Source organism: Schistocerca nitens, chromosome 6 (assembly GCF_023898315.1).
Source record: "Schistocerca nitens isolate TAMUIC-IGC-003100 chromosome 6, iqSchNite1.1, whole genome shotgun sequence".
NCBI classification, from domain to species: domain Eukaryota; kingdom Metazoa; phylum Arthropoda; class Insecta; order Orthoptera; family Acrididae; genus Schistocerca; species Schistocerca nitens.
In genome coordinates this window covers 685,395,760-685,417,304 of record NC_064619.1, presented here as the reverse complement: position 1 = coordinate 685,417,304, position 21,545 = coordinate 685,395,760, and the positions used below count along the sequence as shown (strand labels likewise).

General features: G+C 42.8%; 1 protein-coding gene across 1 annotated transcript in view; it reads left to right on the top strand.

Annotated features, from left to right (window-relative positions):
* The window catches only part of LOC126263218 (UDP-glucosyltransferase 2-like), an 85,772-nt gene that overhangs the window by 2,603 nt on the left and 61,624 nt on the right, over positions 1–21,545 (top strand). The window contains exon 2 of the mRNA XM_049960287.1: positions 19,523–19,810. Coding sequence (XP_049816244.1) covers positions 19,565–19,810 — 246 coding nt within the window. The 5' untranslated portion in view covers positions 19,523–19,564. The remainder of the gene's footprint in view (positions 1–19,522; positions 19,811–21,545) is intronic.

The following is a 21,545-nucleotide window of genomic DNA, read 5'->3' as shown; positions in this document are numbered from 1 at the left end:
TAGTCTGCATCTGTCCAAAGATACCGTGCATCGTAATTACATATGTAATAGACTTCTTTGAGAAAAAATGCTTGTGCCATTTAAGTGCCCCAAATCACAAAGTGTTTAAGTCTGTTCACTCTTGTGTTACAGGATGCTTTCCTGGAAACAGTCATGTAGCGTACGAAGATTCATTATGAAATACTCATTTGATCAGAATATTTAAATGATGCTGAGGACTATGATATAGAGCGCTACTAGCGATTATTGGTAATTGACCAATGTAACTTATTCGTCATTTACTCCTGATTCGAATTTCCCTGCCTTACAGAAGTCTGGACAGTGTAGGGACGGCCGCCAACCATACAGTTATTTCCCAGAAGGCCTCCTGATGGAGAGCCGAGGGTCAATAGCCCACAGTCAAACAGTTCTTTGCGACGCCACCCTGGGAAGCCAAAAGCTGTGTGGAGACACGGATAGGACCTTCTGTGACGCGAGCCGCCGCAGCCAACATCTAAAAACTTAAGAAGAGAGAAATGTTTTTAGAGAAAGCACAATTGTGCACAAAACCAGAGAGCAGTGTTTTCTACATAGAGCACCGGACGCTGGATATAAACATCTCGAAAATGGAATAGGGACCCGCAGCTTTGGGTCTTTCGAAACATGAGACACTGCTGGTCGTGCTAATTCTGGAAAAAAAAATCCCAAATGCTTACATGACATAAGAATCACGGTGACTGGCTCACGTAAATAAACTACAGCTTTCACAGAGAAGTTGGGCTGTGCCAAAAAAGACCACCTCATTGGTGACGAAGAGAGAGTGGGGCGACTTTTTGCTGTGTAAGACTGTAGCATGCACATTATTCGTTAACCACATAAACTAGAGCCCGGGGTAGCGGACTAGCGTGTTCTATGCAGTGTTTCTTCTGTCAGCACTTGGAAGATCAAGAGCACAGTCACTCTGAATTCAATAAGAAACGCAAAATGCGGGACTGTGAGATTTACCTGTAGTAAACATTCGAGCAAAAATCACTTCATCTTCGAATCCATCGCCAACATTATCTTCAACTACATCGTTACATTGTGCTTCCGCTGGTGTCCCGCAGTCCGAGCTGATATATCAAGAGACTTATTCTATTTGGCCGATTATGAAGTCGTTCGTGCCACCAGTGACTGATTTTCGAGTGACTTCAGCTTCTATCAAGAACGTTATGGTGAGGTGGAGCCGCAACCACGAGACAAGGTGTAGGAAAACCTTGAAGACTTGTATTTCGCAGCATTGACCAGTCTGCTTTCAACCCCAGCCACAGGTCTGATGTACTCCCCTCCCTCACCCCCCACCCCCTGTAGTGCTATGTGTCTTCAAGTAACATCACGACAAGCACTGGGCACTTGACGATTACAGTATCTGACATACACGATTATTAGTAACTTTCCCACGATCCGTATTTCAGAAATACATCTACATTTACGTGATTCCTCTGCTATTCACTATAAAGTGCCTAGAAGAGAGTTCAAGGAACCACCTTTAAGCTGTCTCTCTTCGGTTCCTCTCTTGCACGGCGCGCGGGATAAAAGAGCACTTAAATTTTTCTGTGCGAGGCCTGATTTCTCTTATTTAATCGTGACGATCATTTCTCCCTGTGTAGGTGGGTGCCAACAAAATGTTTTTGAAATCGGAGGAGAAAACTTGTGATTGAAATTTCATGAGAAGATCCCGTCGCAACGAAAAATGCCTTTGTTTAAATGATTGCCACTCCAATTCACGTAACATGTCTGCGGCACTATCTCCCATATTTCGCGACAATACAAAACGAGTTTCACTTCTTTGAACTTTTTCGATGTCATCCGTGAGTCACACCTGATGCTGGTCCCACACGGCACAGTAAAGCTCCAGAAAAGGGCGGACAAGCGTGGTGTAAGCAGTCTCTTTAATAGACCTGTTGCACCTTCTGAGTGTTCTGGCAATGAATCGCAGTCTTTGGTTTGCTGTACCCACAACATTATCTATGTGATCGTTCCAATTTACGTTATTTGCAATTGTAACCCCCAAGTATTTAGCTGAATCGATAGCCTTCTGATTTATGAGACATTGCGTAATCGAAATTTAGCAGATCTGTTTTAGTATTCATGTTAATAACTTCAGACTTTTCTAAATTCAGGGTCTTATTGTCACTTTTAGCACCATACAGATATCTTATCTAAATCATTTGGTCAACTGATGACTTTACAAGACGGTAAATGAGAGTAACATCTGAAAACAATCTAAGAGGGCTACTCAGATTGTCTCCTATGTCGTTAATACAAACCAGGAACAATAGAGGGCCTATAACGACGGATATTACTTCTGTTTTACTCCATGGCTTTCCGTGTATTACTACGATCTTTTTGACAGGAAATCACGAATCCAGTCGCACAACTGAGGCGATATTCCATAGGCATGCAGTTTGGTTAAAAAGGCGCTGGTGAGAAACGGTGTCGAAAGCCTTCTGGAAATCTATAAATATGCAATCAATTTGACATCCCGTGTCGATAGCAATCATTACTTCATGAGTGTAAAGAGCTAGTTGTGTTTCGAAAGAACGATACTTCCTGAATCGGTGCGGAATATGTGTCAATAAATCGTTTTCTTCGAGGTAATTTATAACGTTCGAACACAGTATATGTTCCAATACCCTACTGCAAATCGACGTTAGTGATATGGACCTGTAATTCAGCGGATTACTCCTGTTTGCCTTTTTGGATATTGGTGTGACTTGAGCAATTTTCCAGTCTTTAGGTACGGATCTTTCTATGAGCGAGCGGTTGCATATAATTGCTAAATATGGAGCTACTGCATCAGCATACTCTGAAAGGAATCTAACTAGTATATAGTCTGGACCGGAGGTCTTCCCTTTATTAAGTGATTTAAGCTGCTTTGCTACACCGAGGATATCTACTTCTATGTTCCTCATCTTGGCAGTTGTTCCTAATTGGAATTCAGGAATATTTACTTCGTCTTCTTTGGTAAAAGAGTTTCGGAAAATCGTGTTTAATAATTCTTCTTTAGTGGCACTGTCACCACTGACTTCACCGTTGTTATCGCGCAGTGAAGGTATTGATTACGTCTTGCCACTGCTGTGCTTTATGTATGACCAGAGCAAGCTTTTATTACGTTAATGTTGCTCTTGTTTGTCGTTAATTTTGTGAATTATGTTATCGGAATAAATCAAAGTAATTGCGAATCGCGTCTCACTCAGCAGTCGTAAGTACGTCACTAACTATCGTGGAGGGCCCCCACTGTTTCTGCGTCGCAAATCAGACACACACTTCATTTAAAATCGCAGTCACCTCGCAGTTGTTACTCCTTCGTTTCGTCTTCACCCGCTACGACAGTACGGGATACACTGGTGACGCACTCACCAGTGAGTAGCTCCTCACCCCCTGGACAACGCAGCTCTGGACAAACGACTGTGTGCTCACTCTGCTACCGCCTGTTTCCGTGCTGCTTAGTCTCCGGCTACGGTAGTATCGGACATAGCCAGAAGGAGCACACTACTCGGAAAGTGTGACTCACTCGCCGGTTAAGAGAGCCTCTGTCCAGTTCAGATAAGAAATTTTAATGTGGCGTAAGAATTCCTGTAAGGTGGCATCACTGTTACTGACAACACAACAACTCGTGGCAAAATTGAGCTGGTCAAGTAACGTGTATATGAGCTGGCAGTGTGGTCAACTGAGTGAGCAGCCAACTTGCTACGCCAGGAAGTAGCTGGAACGCTGCTTGTACTGTCCAAAGTGAATAACGTCCAAACGACCATCAAACACAGGATCGACCTATACCTATATAAAATCCTCAGTAACTATTGAAGCCCCGGCTCTATACAGGGTGATTCACGAAGTTACGCAAATATTTTAATATCTTATTCTACAAGCAAAACTAAAGATAAAAATCATATAAACATAGGTCCGCAAATGTTTAGTTGCGGAGTTAGGGCTAACAAAAGATTTTGCCTGAAATTTAGCAACTTCGCTAATATGAAGCTATCGCAAAACTGTACGAGGTTAAAGTGAAGCACAATTTCCATTTATTTTGTTGTTATTGGTCTGGTGAATCTTAATAAAACATGTCCCAGACGTGTATCTGCAGCAGTTTTCCAGAACATCCAGAGACGCAAAGAAGTAATTTCGTAAAATTTTCAATTTATTAACTACTTGGCACAATTTGTTTTTTAAATTCCAGACAACTGCACAGCGTTTTCAACAGAAGTTGTAGAGAATTTAATTTAGGAGAAATGATGGTAATAACGTTAACTGAAACTGCATGTATTTGTCAGATAATCTGCTTTTATTAATACCATCACACGTGAATTCATGTTAAACAAAACAAAAAATGATTTTTAACTTGACAATACAGAAGACTAACTGGTTTCAAGATTAGGAAACAACTGAAACAACTCATTAACGGTTGCCACCAATGACGTAAGTGTTTCTACATTCTTAATAGAAAGTAAACAAATTTGTTTCTATGGATGTTCTGGAAACTTACTGCAGATGCACGTCTGGGACAAGTTTTATTAGGCCAATAACAATAAAATAAATGCAAATCGTGCTTTACTTTAACCTAATACTGTTTTTCGATGTCTTCATATTAGGGAAGTTGCTAAATTTCAGGCAAAATGTTTTATTCTGTGAAATCTTATGGGACTTAACTGCTAAGGTCATCAGTCCCTACGGACAAACACACACACTCATGCCCGAGGGAGGACTCGAACCTCCGCCGGGACCAGCCGCACAGTCCATGACTGCAGCGCCATGGTTCAAATGGCTCTGAGCACTATGGGACTCAACTGCTGAGGTCATAAGTCCCCTAGAACTTAGAACTACTTAAACCTAACTAACCTAAGGACAACACACACATCCATGCCCGAGGCAGGATTCGAACCTGCGACCGTAGAGGTCGCGCGGTTCCAGACTGTAGCCCGCATCTCGTGGTCGTGCGGTAGCGTTCTCGCTTCCCACACCCGGGTTCCCGGGTTCGATTCCCGGCGGGGTCAGGGATTTTCTCTGCCTCGTGATGGCTGGGTGTTGTGTGCTGTCCTTAGGTTAGTTAGGTTTAAGTAGTTCTAAGTTCTAGGGGACTTATGACCACAGCAGTTGAGTCCCATAGTGCTCAGAGCCATTTGAACCATTTGAACCAGACTGTAGCGCCAGAACCGCTCGGCCACCAGCGGCCGGCGCAGCGCCATGGACCGCTCGGCTAATCCCGAGTGGCAAAATGTTTTATTAGTCATAACTCCGTAATTAAACATTTGCGGACCTATGTTTATATGAACTTTTTTCTCTCATTTTACTTATAGAATAACATACTGAAATATTTGCATATCTTCGTTAATACCCTATACAGGGGAGAGAGTTGTACTTAGAAACAGTTTTCATAATGCCGTCACTAGCGAGCTCTGTAATAGAAGTTTAATGTATTTTCTTATTCTGTCTTTAAAAGACAAAATTCACATTTGATGCGCTGCAGTCTTTTCTTAAAATTAACCCCGAAAATTAAGATTTTTTCCAAGTGTAAGAAAATTCTTTGAGGTGCAACATTATCATATATATTGCAACAAATATCGTATTGAAATTTAACAGCGTTTCAGTCGAGAAAATATTGTCAGTACTGTATTTATTAGTTTGTCTGTTACATGATTACTCTGCTACACACCAATAATCAGCAAGTGAAAAGAAATATTGTCATCACCAGTTACAAGTTATATGCCTTTTCAGACAGAAGCTGATGAAAACTATCACATACTTCCATTTTTTAGACAGGTAAAAGAACATTAAAGAATCTCAGTTCATTTGCAAGTAACTCATGTTCCACGTTGTTGCAAGGTACAAGATGGCGCTCGACCGACGAACGAAAACCTAACTGTCCACATGTAATATATACACATCAAAAATATTTTTCATCACCCCATCCTGAAGGTAGACTTTGACTGTGGTTATTGTATCACAGACACTATTCCTCTGACTGTTCAGAGATGTCACTAAACACGTCCAAAGATGTAAACAACCCTGCATGAGCAGCACCTGTTAGACGGAGGGTCCGACAGCCGATCCGTTCCAGTCATTCCACCAGGAAGGAGGCACACGGCTCGTGTTTCCTGTAGTTCAATCATGCCTAGACGGTCAATACCGTCGTTCGATCGCGTCCGATATTATACAGCATGTAACTGTGTACAATGCGAAATATTTACAAATGCTACGCGAAAAACAACCGTATGGTCAATAACAACAAAAACTGTAGGGAATGAAAGAAACTGCTCGTGGCGGTCTCTAGCGCGCATTCACTGACGTGATTCTGAAGTCAATCGCTAGACTGAAGCAAAAAGCATCGTGTGTTCCTAAGTACACTATCCTCTAGGTACAACTCTCTCCCCTATATATGCCCTTTTAGAGATTTATGCGGCAGCCAGACGTTGCCACAAAAACGATAAAATCAAATTTTTTTGATGTAAACTGTTTTTTTATTTCTTAAAATATTCGCCTTAAAGTGTTACATCCTCTTTTACCTGGTCTCTATGTGGTTCTCGAAATGTGTTTTCCTCTCTGATGGTGGTATCTAGAGTACATGTTCTGGAATGTTTAAATAGCTTCTTCAAGTCATGAATATCATGATACAAGCATTCCGTAGGACAAAGAAAGATAATTAGACGATGATTCACGTTCTAAATGAGTGAGACATTTATTCGATGTGCTTTTTGCGCACTGAGATGTATCTAATTTTGGGGATTATTGTTTGTCGTATGTAGAAAGAGATGCGTTTACTGCACTTAATAACATTCCCATACACAGTCGCTACGCTGTAATCCATTCGCAGAGTGTCATGGTGCAGCGGCTAAAACATTGGCCGCGCGTCCTGAAGGACCGGCTACAAATCCTCATCTGGCCCTCCACGTTCACCGTGACTTCCCTGACCGAGTACTTCATATGCTGGTATGGTTCCGTTCAAAATAAATCGGTCGATTTCCTTCCTAACACACTTAATCTGAGATTGTGCTCTGTACCCGTTGACCTTATCGACTACGGGTCTGGTAAACCAGTCTTCTTTACTTGTTCCTTATATGAATTACAAACCGATTGTGCCTGCATACCGAACATATGGCGTTTTATTTTGTTGCAAAACTAAATGTGTTGGGAGATAATAAAGTCGGTGTTGAGTCCCCAAACCCACCAACCCACACACACACACACACACACACACACACACACACACACACACACACACACACAGAGAGAGAGAGAGAGAGAGAGAGAGAGAGAGAGACAGACAGACAGAGAGAAACACACACACACAAAACCAAAAATATATCAAAATTTCGTTTACTGTTGTGGCAAGTTTTGTGGGCTGTCCCCCTTATCTAACACGAGACGATAAATTAAATGTCAAGTCAGACAACGTCGTTGATACGAGATCCGCAGCTATCAGCAGTTGACGAAATCGACTGGAACATGTGTGAATGGACCTATTCCGCAGCTACGCGTTCTTCTCACAGTGGTCAACGCGCAACGGATGGTCTACGCAACGAAGTTGCGATAGAAAAATAATCCATCTCGCTAAAATACTGCATTCGTAGCATTTCAGTTACGTTAGTGAAATAGGACGTCGGAAAAACATCCGTTTGTAGTAGTACATTTAATTTTCCAGACGCCGCACGATTTTCACATGAAAAGTTTCCACAGTGGACTTTTAATAACTTTTTCCTGTCATGGGAATTTTGGTGGTTACATATTGAAACATGAATTTGCATTTCACTTATGAAAATCTGACACACGTTCGCGTCGAAATTTTCGGATGCCTTCATTTCGATATTTTGTTTTGCGCGACCATGTGGCAGCTCTGGCAATTAAACGTCGATAACACGAGATATGTGATGATTTTTTCTGGAAGAAATGTTTGTTTACTTTGCGTCTGTCGACAATAGACAACAAACAGCAAGCGCATGATTTGTCATGACTTGCTGAAAATATAAATTTAATTTACTAACGAAATTCGTACGGTTGCTACACAAGTGTACGAACCAACAAACTGGAGAAACAGTAGTCTCTGTACCCATAAAACACCGAGCGAGAAGCGCACAGTAGCTCTTTTAAAACGTGCGTCAATATTTCTACAATGCAAAGCACCGTAGGAACACTTAGATAAATTGGTAGATGTGTAAGTTGCGTCATATACACTCCTGGAAATTGAAATAAGAACACCGTGAATTCATTGTCCCAGGAAGGGGAAACTTTATTGACACATTCCTGGGGTCAGATACATCACATGATCACACTGACAGAACCACAGGCACATAGACACAGGCAACAGAGCATGCACAATGTCGGCACTAGTACAGTGTATATCCACCTTTCGCAGCAATGCAGGCTGCTATTCTCCCATGGAGACGATCGTAGAGATGCTGGATGTAGTCCTGTGGAACGGCTTGCCATGCCATTTCCACCTGGCGCCTCAGTTGGACCAGCGTTCGTGCTGGACGTGCAGACCGCGTGAGACGACGCTTCATCCAGTCCCAAACATGCTCAATGGGGGACAGATCCGGAGATCTTGCTGGCCAGGGTAGTTGACTTACACCTTCTAGAGCACGTTGGGTGGCACGGGATACATGCGGACGTGCATTGTCCTGTTGGAACAGCAAGTTCCCTTGCCGGTCTAGGAATGGTAGAACGATGGGTTCGATGACGGTTTGGATGTACCGTGCACTATTCAGTGTCCCCTTGACGATCACCAGTGGTGTACGGCCAGTGTAGGAGATCGCTCCCCACACCATGATGCCGGGTGTTGGCCCTGTGTGCCTCGGTCGTATGCAGTCCTGATTGTGGCGCTCACCTGCACGGCGCCAAACACGCATACGACCATCATTGGCACCAAGGCAGAAGCGACTCTCATCGCTGAAGACGACACGTCTCCATTCGTCCCTCCATTCACGCCTGTCGCGACACCACTGGAGGCGGGCTGCACGATGTTGGGGCGTGAGCGGAAGACGGCCTAACGGTGTGCGGGACCGTAGCCCAGCTTCATGGAGACGGTTGCGAATGGTCCTCGCCGATACCCCAGGAGCAACAGTGTCCCTAATTTGTTGGGAAGTGGCGGTGCGGTCCCCTACGGCACTGCGTAGGATCCTACGGTCTTGGCGTGCATCCGTGCGTCGCTGCGGTCCGGTCCCAGGTCGACGGGCACGTGCACCTTCCGCCGACCACTGGGGACAACATCGATGTACTGTGGAGACCTCACGCCCCACGTGTTGAGCAATTCGGCGGTACGTCCACCCGGCCTCCCGCATGCCCACTATACGCCCTCGCTCAAAGTCCGTCAACTGCACATACGGTTCACGTCCACGCTGTCGCGGCATGCTACCAGTGTTAAAGACTGCGATGGAGCTCCGTATGCCACGGCAAACTGGCTGACACTGACGGCGGCGGTGCACAAATGCTGCGCAGCTAGCGCCATTCGACGGCCAACACCGCGGTTCCTGGTGTGTCCGCTGTGCCGTGCGTGTGATCATTGCTTGTACAGCCCTCTCGCAGTGTCCGGAGCAAGTATGGTGGGTCTGACACACCGGTGTCAATGTGTTCTTTTTTCCATATCCAGGAGTGTATATCTAACTTTGTCTCATTTCTTCTAGTTTAATGTCACCAGAGACTGAACTTGATATTTTAGGCTATCACTGTGGAGTTTGCGAAAATGTTAGTTGTCTCTTGACTTAGGGTAGTTACGTGGTGAAACATGGTTACTGCGAAAAAACACAATTTTCTCCACTGCTTCATTGATATTTGCTATTTTTGCAACCAATTTTTCGGATGATTACGCCACTGTTGGCCGGAAATAATACACCATGAGCCACTAATAACTACCAGTGAAATAGTGGAAAAGCAGTTTCAATTTTGGACCAACGAAATCCCCTGTAAGAATATGGGGCACTTTGTTTAAATACGCTCAGCCTTGATAAATCACAGCACTGTGCTCTAACACTTGCACAACTGTTACGCATGATGAATGACTCACAGTTCATTTTCTGCACTTGTAGTTTCTTCTTTAATATCGACACTAATAAGTGATCCAGGGATACGCAACAGCAGGTACACTCCATACAAATACCCACATATCTAAAAGAAGCCATCAGTACCGTATTCGGAACTTGAAAGCATGTTTGTAGTCTCAGATATGAGCCCACGTAGGCACGCAATTTTAAATACCGTTCATTATGGCCTTGCCAGGGGGCATCATGCGACCTGAGGGTTAATAACTGGGAATTTGAAAGGGATTTTCCTGTTGATACTATCTGTTCACAGTATCACTTTTTATTTATATCAGTCTGGCATTCCCGCTCATGGTGGGTGATAAAGGTTACTAATGATAAAGTGACTTTATCTGAGCCACTGACGATAAGTGATAAAAAACTGATATCAAAATAAAGTACGCCATCACCATTCTGAATGTGTCACAGAATTTTGCGTTATTGGACTTCAGCAGGAGACAGTGATATTAAAAGTGGTTTGAAAAAACATGTACGCACTTTACCTCAGCGGCAAATGTCTAGCAAAAGTTTAAGGCAGAATACTGGTTCTTAACTGCAGTCATGCCAATGGCTAGGTGCTCGTAAGAATTCTGTGGGTGGTCAGCAACTGAGACTACAAATAACAAAATCCAAACCTAAGCACGGTTTATGCTGATAAAGGTTTGCTCCAATTCAAATGTTGGGTTTCTAGTCCAATAAACTAACGCTCAATGCAGAGAATATTAGTTGGTGTCGAACACGTTTCTCGTATTCCGTTGCCAATTCTTGGATTTTGTTTACCAGCACTCAGACTAAACCCAACAAAAATCGGAAAATATCATCATTATCTTTTATGCTTAAAGAGACTACTTCGAACACGGAAATAAAACTCTAAACTACGTAACTGAAATGTGAACTCCTATTTTAACAGATTTACAGACTCATGGAAAACTTAAATCAGTGATTATTTCTATGTTCAGAATTTCACTGGTGATCGAAGGAAGTTGGTATACATTATCTTTTGGCTGAGAGGAGGCATTAAATTTCTGCTTCCCCGTGATCAGAAGAAAGTCTTCATTAGACAACAATTTTGCAGTTTCCTAAATAGAAATGCCTTGCTTAAAAAACAAGGCCTAGCCTCGGATGCAGTTTCAGAGCGGTAGCAGTTACTATTTAGAGAAAGAACGGTGAATCGGAAAGTTGTTGCCATTTTAATGTGATGCTTTTTCTTGGTGAGATTTTTGTGCAAGAAGGAATCACACCATTGGCTGGATGCGCGTTCTCAGTCAGCGACTGGCTTTAGGATCCATAGCCAGGCTCATAAATTCTTCGCATTAGACATTCCGTTGTGCACAATAATTTCAGCTTGCGTCTTAAAGATGTCTCCAGCTGCGATTTACTTCCTAGGTCAGGGTAAACAAATTAAATGTGCACAGAGTTTTGCAACTGAACGCCTTCACAACTGAGGCCGCTGCTTTTATTATGGTCGATTGTAACATCATTCCTCTGATGTCAAACAAGTCACACATTAGAATTATTAAAAAGTGTCTTATGAATCAAATGAATTTCCTTGTAATTTCCAATGATACTGAAGGCCAATTATCACTATGATTAGGTGGACTAAATTAGTGTTCAGGGACACTATCATTTATGTTTGCCTGCAAATCATGTTTATAATATATTAATTGACACAGATACGGGTAAGTGAGCTAGAAACATTCAAGAAATAAAATTTAGTCATATATATCTCAAACGACTGCACTCTAGTAATAGATTACAAATCGAGGTCAACGTATCTGATAACTTGGCGATGCCAATTAATTGTTAATTAATATTAAGTAGAACGGTGTTCTTTGGATGAAACAAATAGTGTTTATCGAGGTATTTTGACTTTGCACATCGTCTGTGGTATTCCATCTACTTTACAATGCTAATCAAATAACCGTCGAGGAGTAAGTTGACCAGCACTCTCACATCAGGCTTTGTGGGATAGTTTGTGGAAGTCGCCCCCCCACCTCTCACATCACTGTGAATTAACACGTGTTAGTAACGCTGAGGTAACTGTTAAAACAGGACCTAACATAATTACGAAAACTAAATAAACTAAATAAAAGTCGAAAGATCAGTGTGGAGAAAGACCTAATATTTCAAGTAAGTTTGTCCGGTAGCTAAAAGTGTTCGTCATGTTAAGACCAGAACCAAGTTTTACTCCATGGAAATATAGCTTATGACGGACAGTGCAGTAAGAGAAAGTTTCTGCTAATGTAGACTGGAATACGGTCACTAAAATTAAGATGGTAGAAGCTATAAAATACAACCAACGAAAGATTATTCACAAATATACAGAAACCAGACTGCAATTATAAGAGTCGAAGGACATGAAAGGGAAGCAGATGGTTGAGCACGGTGTACCTGCCCCAGACATTATTCAGTCTGTACACTGAGCAAGTAGTAAAGGAAACCCAAGAGAAATTTGGAAAGAGGATTAAAATACAGGGAGAGAAGATAAAAGCTTTGAGGTTTGCCTATGACAATACAGTACTGTCAGAGAAACTCATCGCAATGGTTTGTGCCTTGAAAAGAAGTTATGAGACGAAAACAAAAAGTAAACAAAGGAAATGGAATGTAGGTGAATTAAATCAGGCGACTAGGAAATGAGGCCGGCCGGAGTGGCCGTGCGGTTGTAGGCGCTACAGTCTGGAACTGCGTGACCGCAACGGTCGCAGGTTCGAATCCTGCCTCGGGCATGGACGTGTGTGATGTCCTTAGGTTAGTTAGGTTTAAGTAGTTCTAAGTTGTAGGGGACTGATGACCTCAGATGTTAAGTCCCATAGTGCTCAGAGCCATTTGAACCATTTTTTAAGGAAATAAGACACTGGAAGCAGTAGACCGATTTTGCTATATGAACAGTAAAATAACTGATGATGACCGAACTAGAGAGAGAAAATGCACCATAGCAACAGCAAGAAACGCATTTCAAAAAAGAAAAATGAGGTAATCAATCGAATTTATGAAAAAAAGAATTTATGGCACAAATAGACCAAAAAATGGAATCGGTTAATGGGACACATCTTAAGGCATCAAGAAATCATCAATTTTCTAGGGGAGGAAACTGGGGGGGGGGGGTACAAATTGTAGAGGGAGTCCAAGGTTCGAGTACAGCAAGCAGCTTGAAATTGATGTAATTGGCATTAGTTGATCGGAGTTGAAGAGGCTGGATCAGCACAGAGCTGCATCAAACCAGTCTTCGCACTGAAGACCACAGCAACACGTATGTACGAAAGATCTTCCTTCTAAAGCAATCGACTAGGAATAGGTTAAAGGTTCGTAATCGAACTTTGATTTACGAATCCAACGGAAAATTTAATCATATAAAGAAATCTACAGCGAGTAGCCGCAAAGAATCGGTTCGACACCCAAGGTTGTGCCTGAAGCCAGTCGGCACTGGCTGTCAGGACAGCTTCTCCTGTCTCAGAATTGACAGACACTCGAGGTCGTCTTACTGCACATGGCCGACGTCCACCACCGACTCCTCAAGGACACACCTTTCCCCTGCCACTCGATCACAGTAGCAGTTTACCTTTCGTCCGTGGACGAACAAAATTTGTCTTGCTATGACTGTATTTAGTTCTTCGTGACACAACGATTTTCGTACATCCTGCAGAAAATTGCCTTGTTATGCTCGAGGTTTGCTCATCTATGCTTCATTCGTGGACCGAAATTCTACAGTCGGAACGAAAAAAATCTGATTTTCTGCACTGGCAAACACAAAAGAATGAAATGTCAATGTTGAAATGACGTCCTCCCCACAAGTCGGCACCTTCTCGATTTCTCGAGCAACATACCGCAACATGCAATCACAATTTCATAACCCAGTTAACGTGGTTACATAATGTGTCGAACGGGGAAGGCGAAGACAGTCTTTGTTCAGTCCTTGGGTACTGAATGTCGGTTCTCCAGGGCAAATTAACGGGTGATGTGGGAGATGAACCACATTCATCTAACCAAGTGTTGGGAATTTAGATGCACACAAACTACAAAATGTAACCTCTAAAGGAAATTATTTTAAAAAGCATCATCATACCAATCGATATGAAAAAACCAGAAGAAATGAAAATAACGAAATAAATTCATTAAACTGATCAGCTGTGGAACTTCGGGAGCAAAGTGGAAAAAGGTGGTGAAGTATTTTACAAAGATTATTTCGCGTTATTTATTGCTAGTTGTTTTAATCCATATGCAACAAGATTTCTTTATTTATTCTGATTTTGTTGTACTTCAGTTCCTTAAATTATATTTCTGTCCTGACATTATGGGAAAGTGCATAAAAATTTCTTTCTTTGACAAGTTCAAGCTTTTTTTTTCTAACTGGATGCATATGAAGATATCCTATAGGATCATTAACTCAAGAAAGGCGTCACTCATAATACAATGTGATCAGTCGTTAACGCAACCACTTCCTCAACGTGCCGTCATCTGGCAAGGGCGGCTGGTTTGCCCGCGGCGATGGTGACAGGAGGTACGCAGTAACTGTAGTACGGTTTGTCGCGTCAGTTATTCCAAACACACATAACAGAAACGCTTTAAAAAAATAAATTTCTCACGTGTATTGAGCAAAGAGATGCTGGATCTCATTCCATTCATTGTTCAAGCATTTCCGACACCTACTTAGGAAACTGCTCATTACACTCTGCAGTTTCCTCTGAGAATTGGCAGAAATTACTTGATGACTGTTAGTTTTAAGTTCACATAAAGTGCGTGGATCTGATTTGTACACTTTCTCTTTTATTGTCCCACAGAGATAAAAATAGTTGGGGTTAAATCGGGGGAACAGAGCGCCATATGTTCTCAGTGATTATCTTGAAACACGTTATGAACCTCCCGTAATGGGAAGTTGGCTGTATGTGCTGACGGCGAGTCCTGCTGTTGCACGTATTCTCATTCTTATTTGTTTCCTGGCAAAAGTAGGGCTTATTAGTCTCATACCGTTAACAGCGTACTTTAAGCCAATTTTTTGGTCATGACGAGTGCCTGGTGTATTGCGTTACGCTTTTCAGAACTCCAGTAATGTTTTTCTGCGCATTAACGTATACACCCAGGTCAAAATATTATTCGTCTGAAAAGAAAGTGAGGTGAGGGTCATGCGCCCTATTCAAAATCCTTTCAGAAAACTGTAACCTTTTTGTAGGGTCACATGGTCTAAATCCTTGCACTGCAGTTATTTTATGATATATTTGTAGCTATTTGAACTGAGCCACACGAAATTCCCATTTGCAGATTAATTTTCTGGGAGACCTTTCCACAGCATGGCCTATGTTATCAAGAGTTTCTCCTGTCACTACTATAGGTGGGCGTCTGTTTCATGAAATTTGTTCATCACTCAATCAATCGTACTCCAATTAGGAACTCAAACACCAGAAAAATCCTCTTACGGTATACGCTAATTCTGTACGCACGTATGAATCATACATAAATACTCTTTGGCGAAGAGAATACTTGTATTTCTCAGTTCCACTTGAAATGCTTTCACTCAATACACTGTACTCTGTCACCTAACAAACACGAGGTGGAAATACTGAATACCCTCGGCCATCGAGCCCGCTGGCTGGCTGCCAACGGGGCAAAATACTGCCCGCCAGGCAGTTGCGTTAACTATTGATACCCCTGTAGAATTAATTAATAACACGAAAAGATTTAGTTTGCGTAGTAGCGCTCCAATGAAATGTGCTTACAATTTTCGTATTAAAGTTTTTCACCTTAAAAGCTATCCACAGCAGCCACAACTCCTATTTTCAGAAACAATTAATTTTATGTATGCCCCGTAAAACCTAATTCTTCAGGGCACGACACATCTTCAACCTCACGCGTTATGCTACGTAAAAAATGACAGTTTTTTTTAATCTTATCCCTTCTTTCAAAAAATTTTGTGAACGCCGATGATCGTTCCACGTTCTGTTGAATGCTTGCCATAGGGAATTCCACCGTATACTCCTTCTTAGCCCTCCATAAACATGTGTTCTATGATTATTCTTCATAAGCCCGTCATAAATCTTCCAATTGTAATACAAATTTTGACGTTATATTACGGCTGAAAATTTCACTTTTTTGTACCCGACACAAACACACAGTTTTATTGTGGTGCATATGGCAATTCCTAGAAGAGGTTAAAAGCTGGACACCAAGCGCAAGCGGAAGTGACGTGTAAGCTTGGAGAAAGGGACTCTGCAACGTTGTTCGACTGCTCTGAGTGTCGTCGTTCTACAAACTTTTGTGCGACACCTCGTGGTGGGCAAGCTGCCGACGAATGCTGGACGGAGGTTGGAGATAACTATAGATCCAATTAAAACCTTTCTGATCGACGGATTGTAGCGCGGAGTTTTACGAACAAACACCGGAAATTTGGCAGAAAGCCTTTTTAAATGTATTAAATATATCTTCTACCGGAACATGAATATGTACTATTTACTTCTTTGTGGTTGAAACGCCGCAATTTTATGTTGCCTTTTTCTGCGTTTTTAGATAGATGCTTAAACACCGAAACGAATGCTTTTGGATGCCTTTTTGTTTATAATTCCTTCATTATTAAAAAGTACAATAAATTTCGCTGTAAAAAGAGGTAACAGGAGCTAACGTTACTAACTATGGCTTAACTTGGCTTTCTATCAGACCATATCTCCTTCAAAAGCAACTGTGAGCTCCGGAGCTAGAACGTGGTTCACTGTTGTTCTAAATTTCTTTTATTGTTGGTTCGGATTGCGACGTTGTTGCGCAAGGTAGCTTGTAGCATTACTAAATACACAGTAAATTTCTATCTTACATAAATACTTTCCGATGCGACGTATTTTTTTCTGATGTTAAAATATTTCTGTGCAATATATCTGAGCAGTCTGGAAAATATGAAAAGCAATATTTGACTTCTCAGCATATCAGTACAACCTAAACACAAAAACGCGCTTTCCAAGGTTACTAGGAAGAATATTTCTTTGCTTACAAAGGCAACTGCATCGTCGATTCTAAAATCAAAATTTACATTCGACTAACGTGACGTTTTTATTTATGGTGTAATACCATTGTCCAGTAGAAATAAGATTTTTGAGAATGCTCCGTCAAAAATTCAGACCTTGGAAGACCAGAGATACCTCTGCCCCCTGAACTTATCATAACGAAATGGTGGATTTCAGCAGCAGTTTACTGCGCCTCAAATTTCTAGAGAACACCTAAGGTGGTTTTCGCTCTGAAGGATGTATCATTTTCAAGTATACCAACAAAGAAATTCATAGAATTCTGGGAAGTGAGAAATGACTTAATTTTCGTTATGGCCTGTTTCTTGCCATAAGTGGTCTTTCAGCTTCAAGAAACAGGGTAGCCTTTGACGGAGTCAGTAAAAATTGTGGACCATGCAGTGGATAGATTGGAGAGTGTGCCACGGAAATATGGTTTATTAGTTAAGGGAAAATATAAACTGGTGATTTAGAAAAGTCTTGATGTTGAGAAACTTAGAATCAATTCAAAAACTGTACAAGGTAGTAGTCCTATAGCAGTAGAAATGGACCCTAAAATAGTTCAGTGCTCTAATTTCCTCTGTAAATGCTGACAGCTTATTTTCTCAGATGAAAATGTATTATTTAACTCGAGACTCAAAAGAACTCCAGAAACTTTTAGAAAGAATTTGACTGTCATGTGCAACCAGTAAGTCGATAAGCCATTCTAAATGTATTGGGTTCCAAGAAACATTTTCGTTTTTTCCGTCAAGTACAATCAGTACAGGGTAATTATAATTAAAGTTACACTTCCAAAACGCTGTAGAAATAACATCACTGGCCAGGATGACGTCAAATTGCAACGGAATATTATCAGAGAAGGGGGGAAAACGTATGGCAGAAGAAAAAAAATAGTGTGAAAATCGATCAATAAATGGCACTGTATGTGTCATAATACGTAAATGAAAACACCTGTGGTGCGCACGACCCACTGAAGTAGGTATAAATACGCCGGATACACGGCTTTTCCGCCTTTCGCGTCTGCGACGTTCGCCATGACTGCCTCAATGCAGGCGTTTTCCCTTCATCCTTGTTCAGATTTTGTCGAAGAATTCTTCATGGAATATTAACTGTCTTTGAAGCCTCTGCACGATTTTGAGGGGGCTTAGATATACTTTTCTGCGTTACTTACATGTTGGTGCCATCATCGGAATATTTCCAAACTAGCCACTAAGCTGTGCATGGCGTTAAACCTGTACGGCGTTTGTACGTTCAGTTACCCTATACGTAAGACGCTACTGTTATACGTTGAGCGCAAAGTGGTTATTGTCAGCGGAAGAAGAAAACCCTTTCGCTTAGGCTCCTGAACAACCTCCCAGGCAAGTTCGTCGTTATCCCCTTGCCACCAATGCATTACGATGGTCTCTTTTCTGCCAAGCGATGGAGACAATCATGTTTCCTGAATGGAGGCGCAGGATTTTTTTTTCTTTATTGATTTTCAATTCCCCCCGAAGGGGGGCGGGCTGGCAGCAGCTTACTACGCTGCTCTACAGCCTACAGACTTGTTTTAAATAAAGGAAGAAGAAAGAAACAAGGTAAAACAGGCGATAAAATGGTGAGTTATAGTGTAAAAATAGCGTAAAAATGCGGAAAATTGAAACAGAAAGCAAAAGGGGTTGGCAATGTAGATAAAATACACAGGAATCAGACAAGTAACATAGTAGACACACAGTTAAAAAACACGGCGACAGTCTGGTTTCTGTTCGCAAGAGATAAAAGGCACACCCAGCGACAGTATGATGGCCGTTCGCAACAAGTCCCAAAAAAAAACAACACGGAACACTCACTGTAAAAAACGCACTGTAGAACACTCACTGGAGAACACTGCACGATAGTGGCAGCACAAAGATGACACTCCCGAGCCAAAGGCAGATGGGGGAGGGGGGGGTGAACCTGCAGGAGGGGGAAAAACAAGGAGGGAGAAAAAAAACGAAAAGGGGGGGGGGACCAAGGAGGGAGAGGACTAATAAAGGGGGAGAAGGGGGAGAGGAAATGAGAGGAGGGAAATGTAAAAGGACGCGGGGGAGAGAAGGGGGCAAAGAGAGGGGAGGCGGGGAAGAAAGAGGATGGAAGGGGGAGGGGAGAGGGAGCCCGGGAAAAGGACAGAGGAAAGGAGGGGGAGTGAGGATCAGAGTTGATAGGAGGGATAAATGGAGGGAGAGAGGGCATCATCCGGGAGGGGGAGTTGATGGAAGCCACCTTGGGAAAGGAGATGTAGGGTGTAGAGATGGAGGGTAGGGGGGACACAACGGTGAAGACGTGGCAGGCGGCGGGGATCGGAGAGGAGTGGAGCAACCAGAGGGTGAGGGGGTTCAAGACGGCGGGAAGTGTAGTGGATGCGGAGAAGTTCGAGGAATAGGAGCAGATGGGGGAGGTGTATACGGAAGGCGAGGCGGAGTGCTTGATGATCAAGGATCTGGAGGGACTTATAGAATTAGCCTCGGCGATGTACGACAGCTGGCCGCTTTCTCGCAGCTGGTGAGCCGGTCCGAGCAGCCCTCGCCCGTCCCTGGGAAGATGCGCACTCGCCCGCTGCTGCTGGTGGCCCTGTTGAGCGCCGCCGGCGCGTCCGAGGCGGCCAACATCCTGTGCCTGGTCTACTTCGTGGCGCCCAGCCACTTTGTCATGTTCGAGCGGCTGTTCAAAGCTCTGGCGGCGCGGGGCCACAACGTGACCGTCGTCAGCCACTTCCCGCAGAAGACGCCCGTCGCCAACTACACCGACATCAGCATCCTCGGAAGTATTCCCTTCTTCGCAGACGAGGTGAGTGGGTGTCGAATATACATTCCGCTTTTCACAGACAAACTGTCATTGTTGTTGTTTTGTAGCAGTCTTATTTCGTTCACTTCAATACATGATGCGATAGTTGTAATCTTTTCACACCAACAAATAATTCTCATTTTCGTAGTCTTCTCCGAGTGTAAGTGGTTCCAATGGTTCTGAGCACTATGGGACTTAACATATGAGGTTATCAGTCCCCTAGAACTTAGAACTACTTAAAACTAACTAACCTAAGGACATCACACACATCCATGCCCGAGGCAGGATTCGAACGTGCGACCGGAGCGGTCACGGGGTTCCAGACTGAAGCGCCTAGAACCGCTCGGCCACCCCGGCCTCTCCGAGTATACGCTGAATAGAATAGGCGAAAACTAATATCAGCAGCCGGCCGCGGTGGTCTAGCGGTTCTAGGCGCGCAGTCCGGAACCGCGCGACTGCTATGGTCGCAGGTTCGAATCCTGCCTGGGGCATGGATGTGTGTGATGTCCTTAGGTTAGTTAGGTTTACGTAGTTCTAAGTTATAGGGGACTGATGACCACAGCAGTTGAGTCCCATAGTGCTCAGAGCCATTTGAGCCATAATATCCTCAACCGACACCTTACCAGAATAATTCATTGAAACATACAACCCAGTGCTATTCTCGATTTTTATTTTTTTTTCCCCAATCCACTTCTTTTTCAATCAATAGCTATATCGTATGCCGTTTTACGCTACCAAATGCTTTTTCCATAGCGACATTGATAACACGTACCCCTCTGCCAGTAGACCTGTAAACGATACCACTCAGTAATATAGTAGCACTTCTTCCTTCCACTCCTCTTCATATACTCCTAGCGACTCGCCCTGGCTTTGTATACGTCACACTAAGTATCTACGACCGGACGACTTGTTTATAATTTGAACAGAGACAGGAAACCTTCCTCGTGAATCAGCCTATCCTATTAGTTAAAACCGTATCAAAATCCATACAGTAGTTCCTGAAATTAGCCAATACATACAGAAAGAAACTGTGGCACAGTACTTCATAATACATACAAATTTATCACCAATAAATCTCTATATTTGTCAATACACACCCGTATTCAAAACTCCACAGCCACTAAAGCACACACGACCTACATGACACCAAATCGCTGTCCTCAAAAATAATGCCAATGCATGGATCTCGTGATGGCCACTCATCAGTTACACTTTGCCTGGTAATTGTATGCACTAAAGTAAGCCGCGCGGGGCAACCGCGCTGTCTTGGTGCCTCGCCACGGTTCGCGCGGCTCGTCCCCGTCGGAGATTCGAGTTCTTCCTCGGGAATGGATGTGTATGTTGTCCTTAGCATAAGTTAGTTCAAGTCAGATTAAGTAGTGTGTAAGCCAACCGATGACCTCAGCAGTTTTGTCCCATAGGAACTTACCACTACTAAAGTAGTCTGGTAAATGTCTGCCTGTCACTTTTATATTTCTTTCAGTCTAGTAAATAACACTCACAAAAATGACCCTGGCGCTTCAATTAACATAACGGCCATAGCATTCTATTCTTTGGACTCTTATGCAAAGATGGTAACGGTTTTGAGCGTAACTTTATAAAAGGTAATAAATTAAGCTCTAATCGAAAACAGATCGGCTTTATGGAAATCTGAACAATTACCATGTACTTTGTTTCCCGTAGCTTTATTCTGTACATTGAAACCGCCAACCATAAACCGAGTGTTCGTGATTAATAA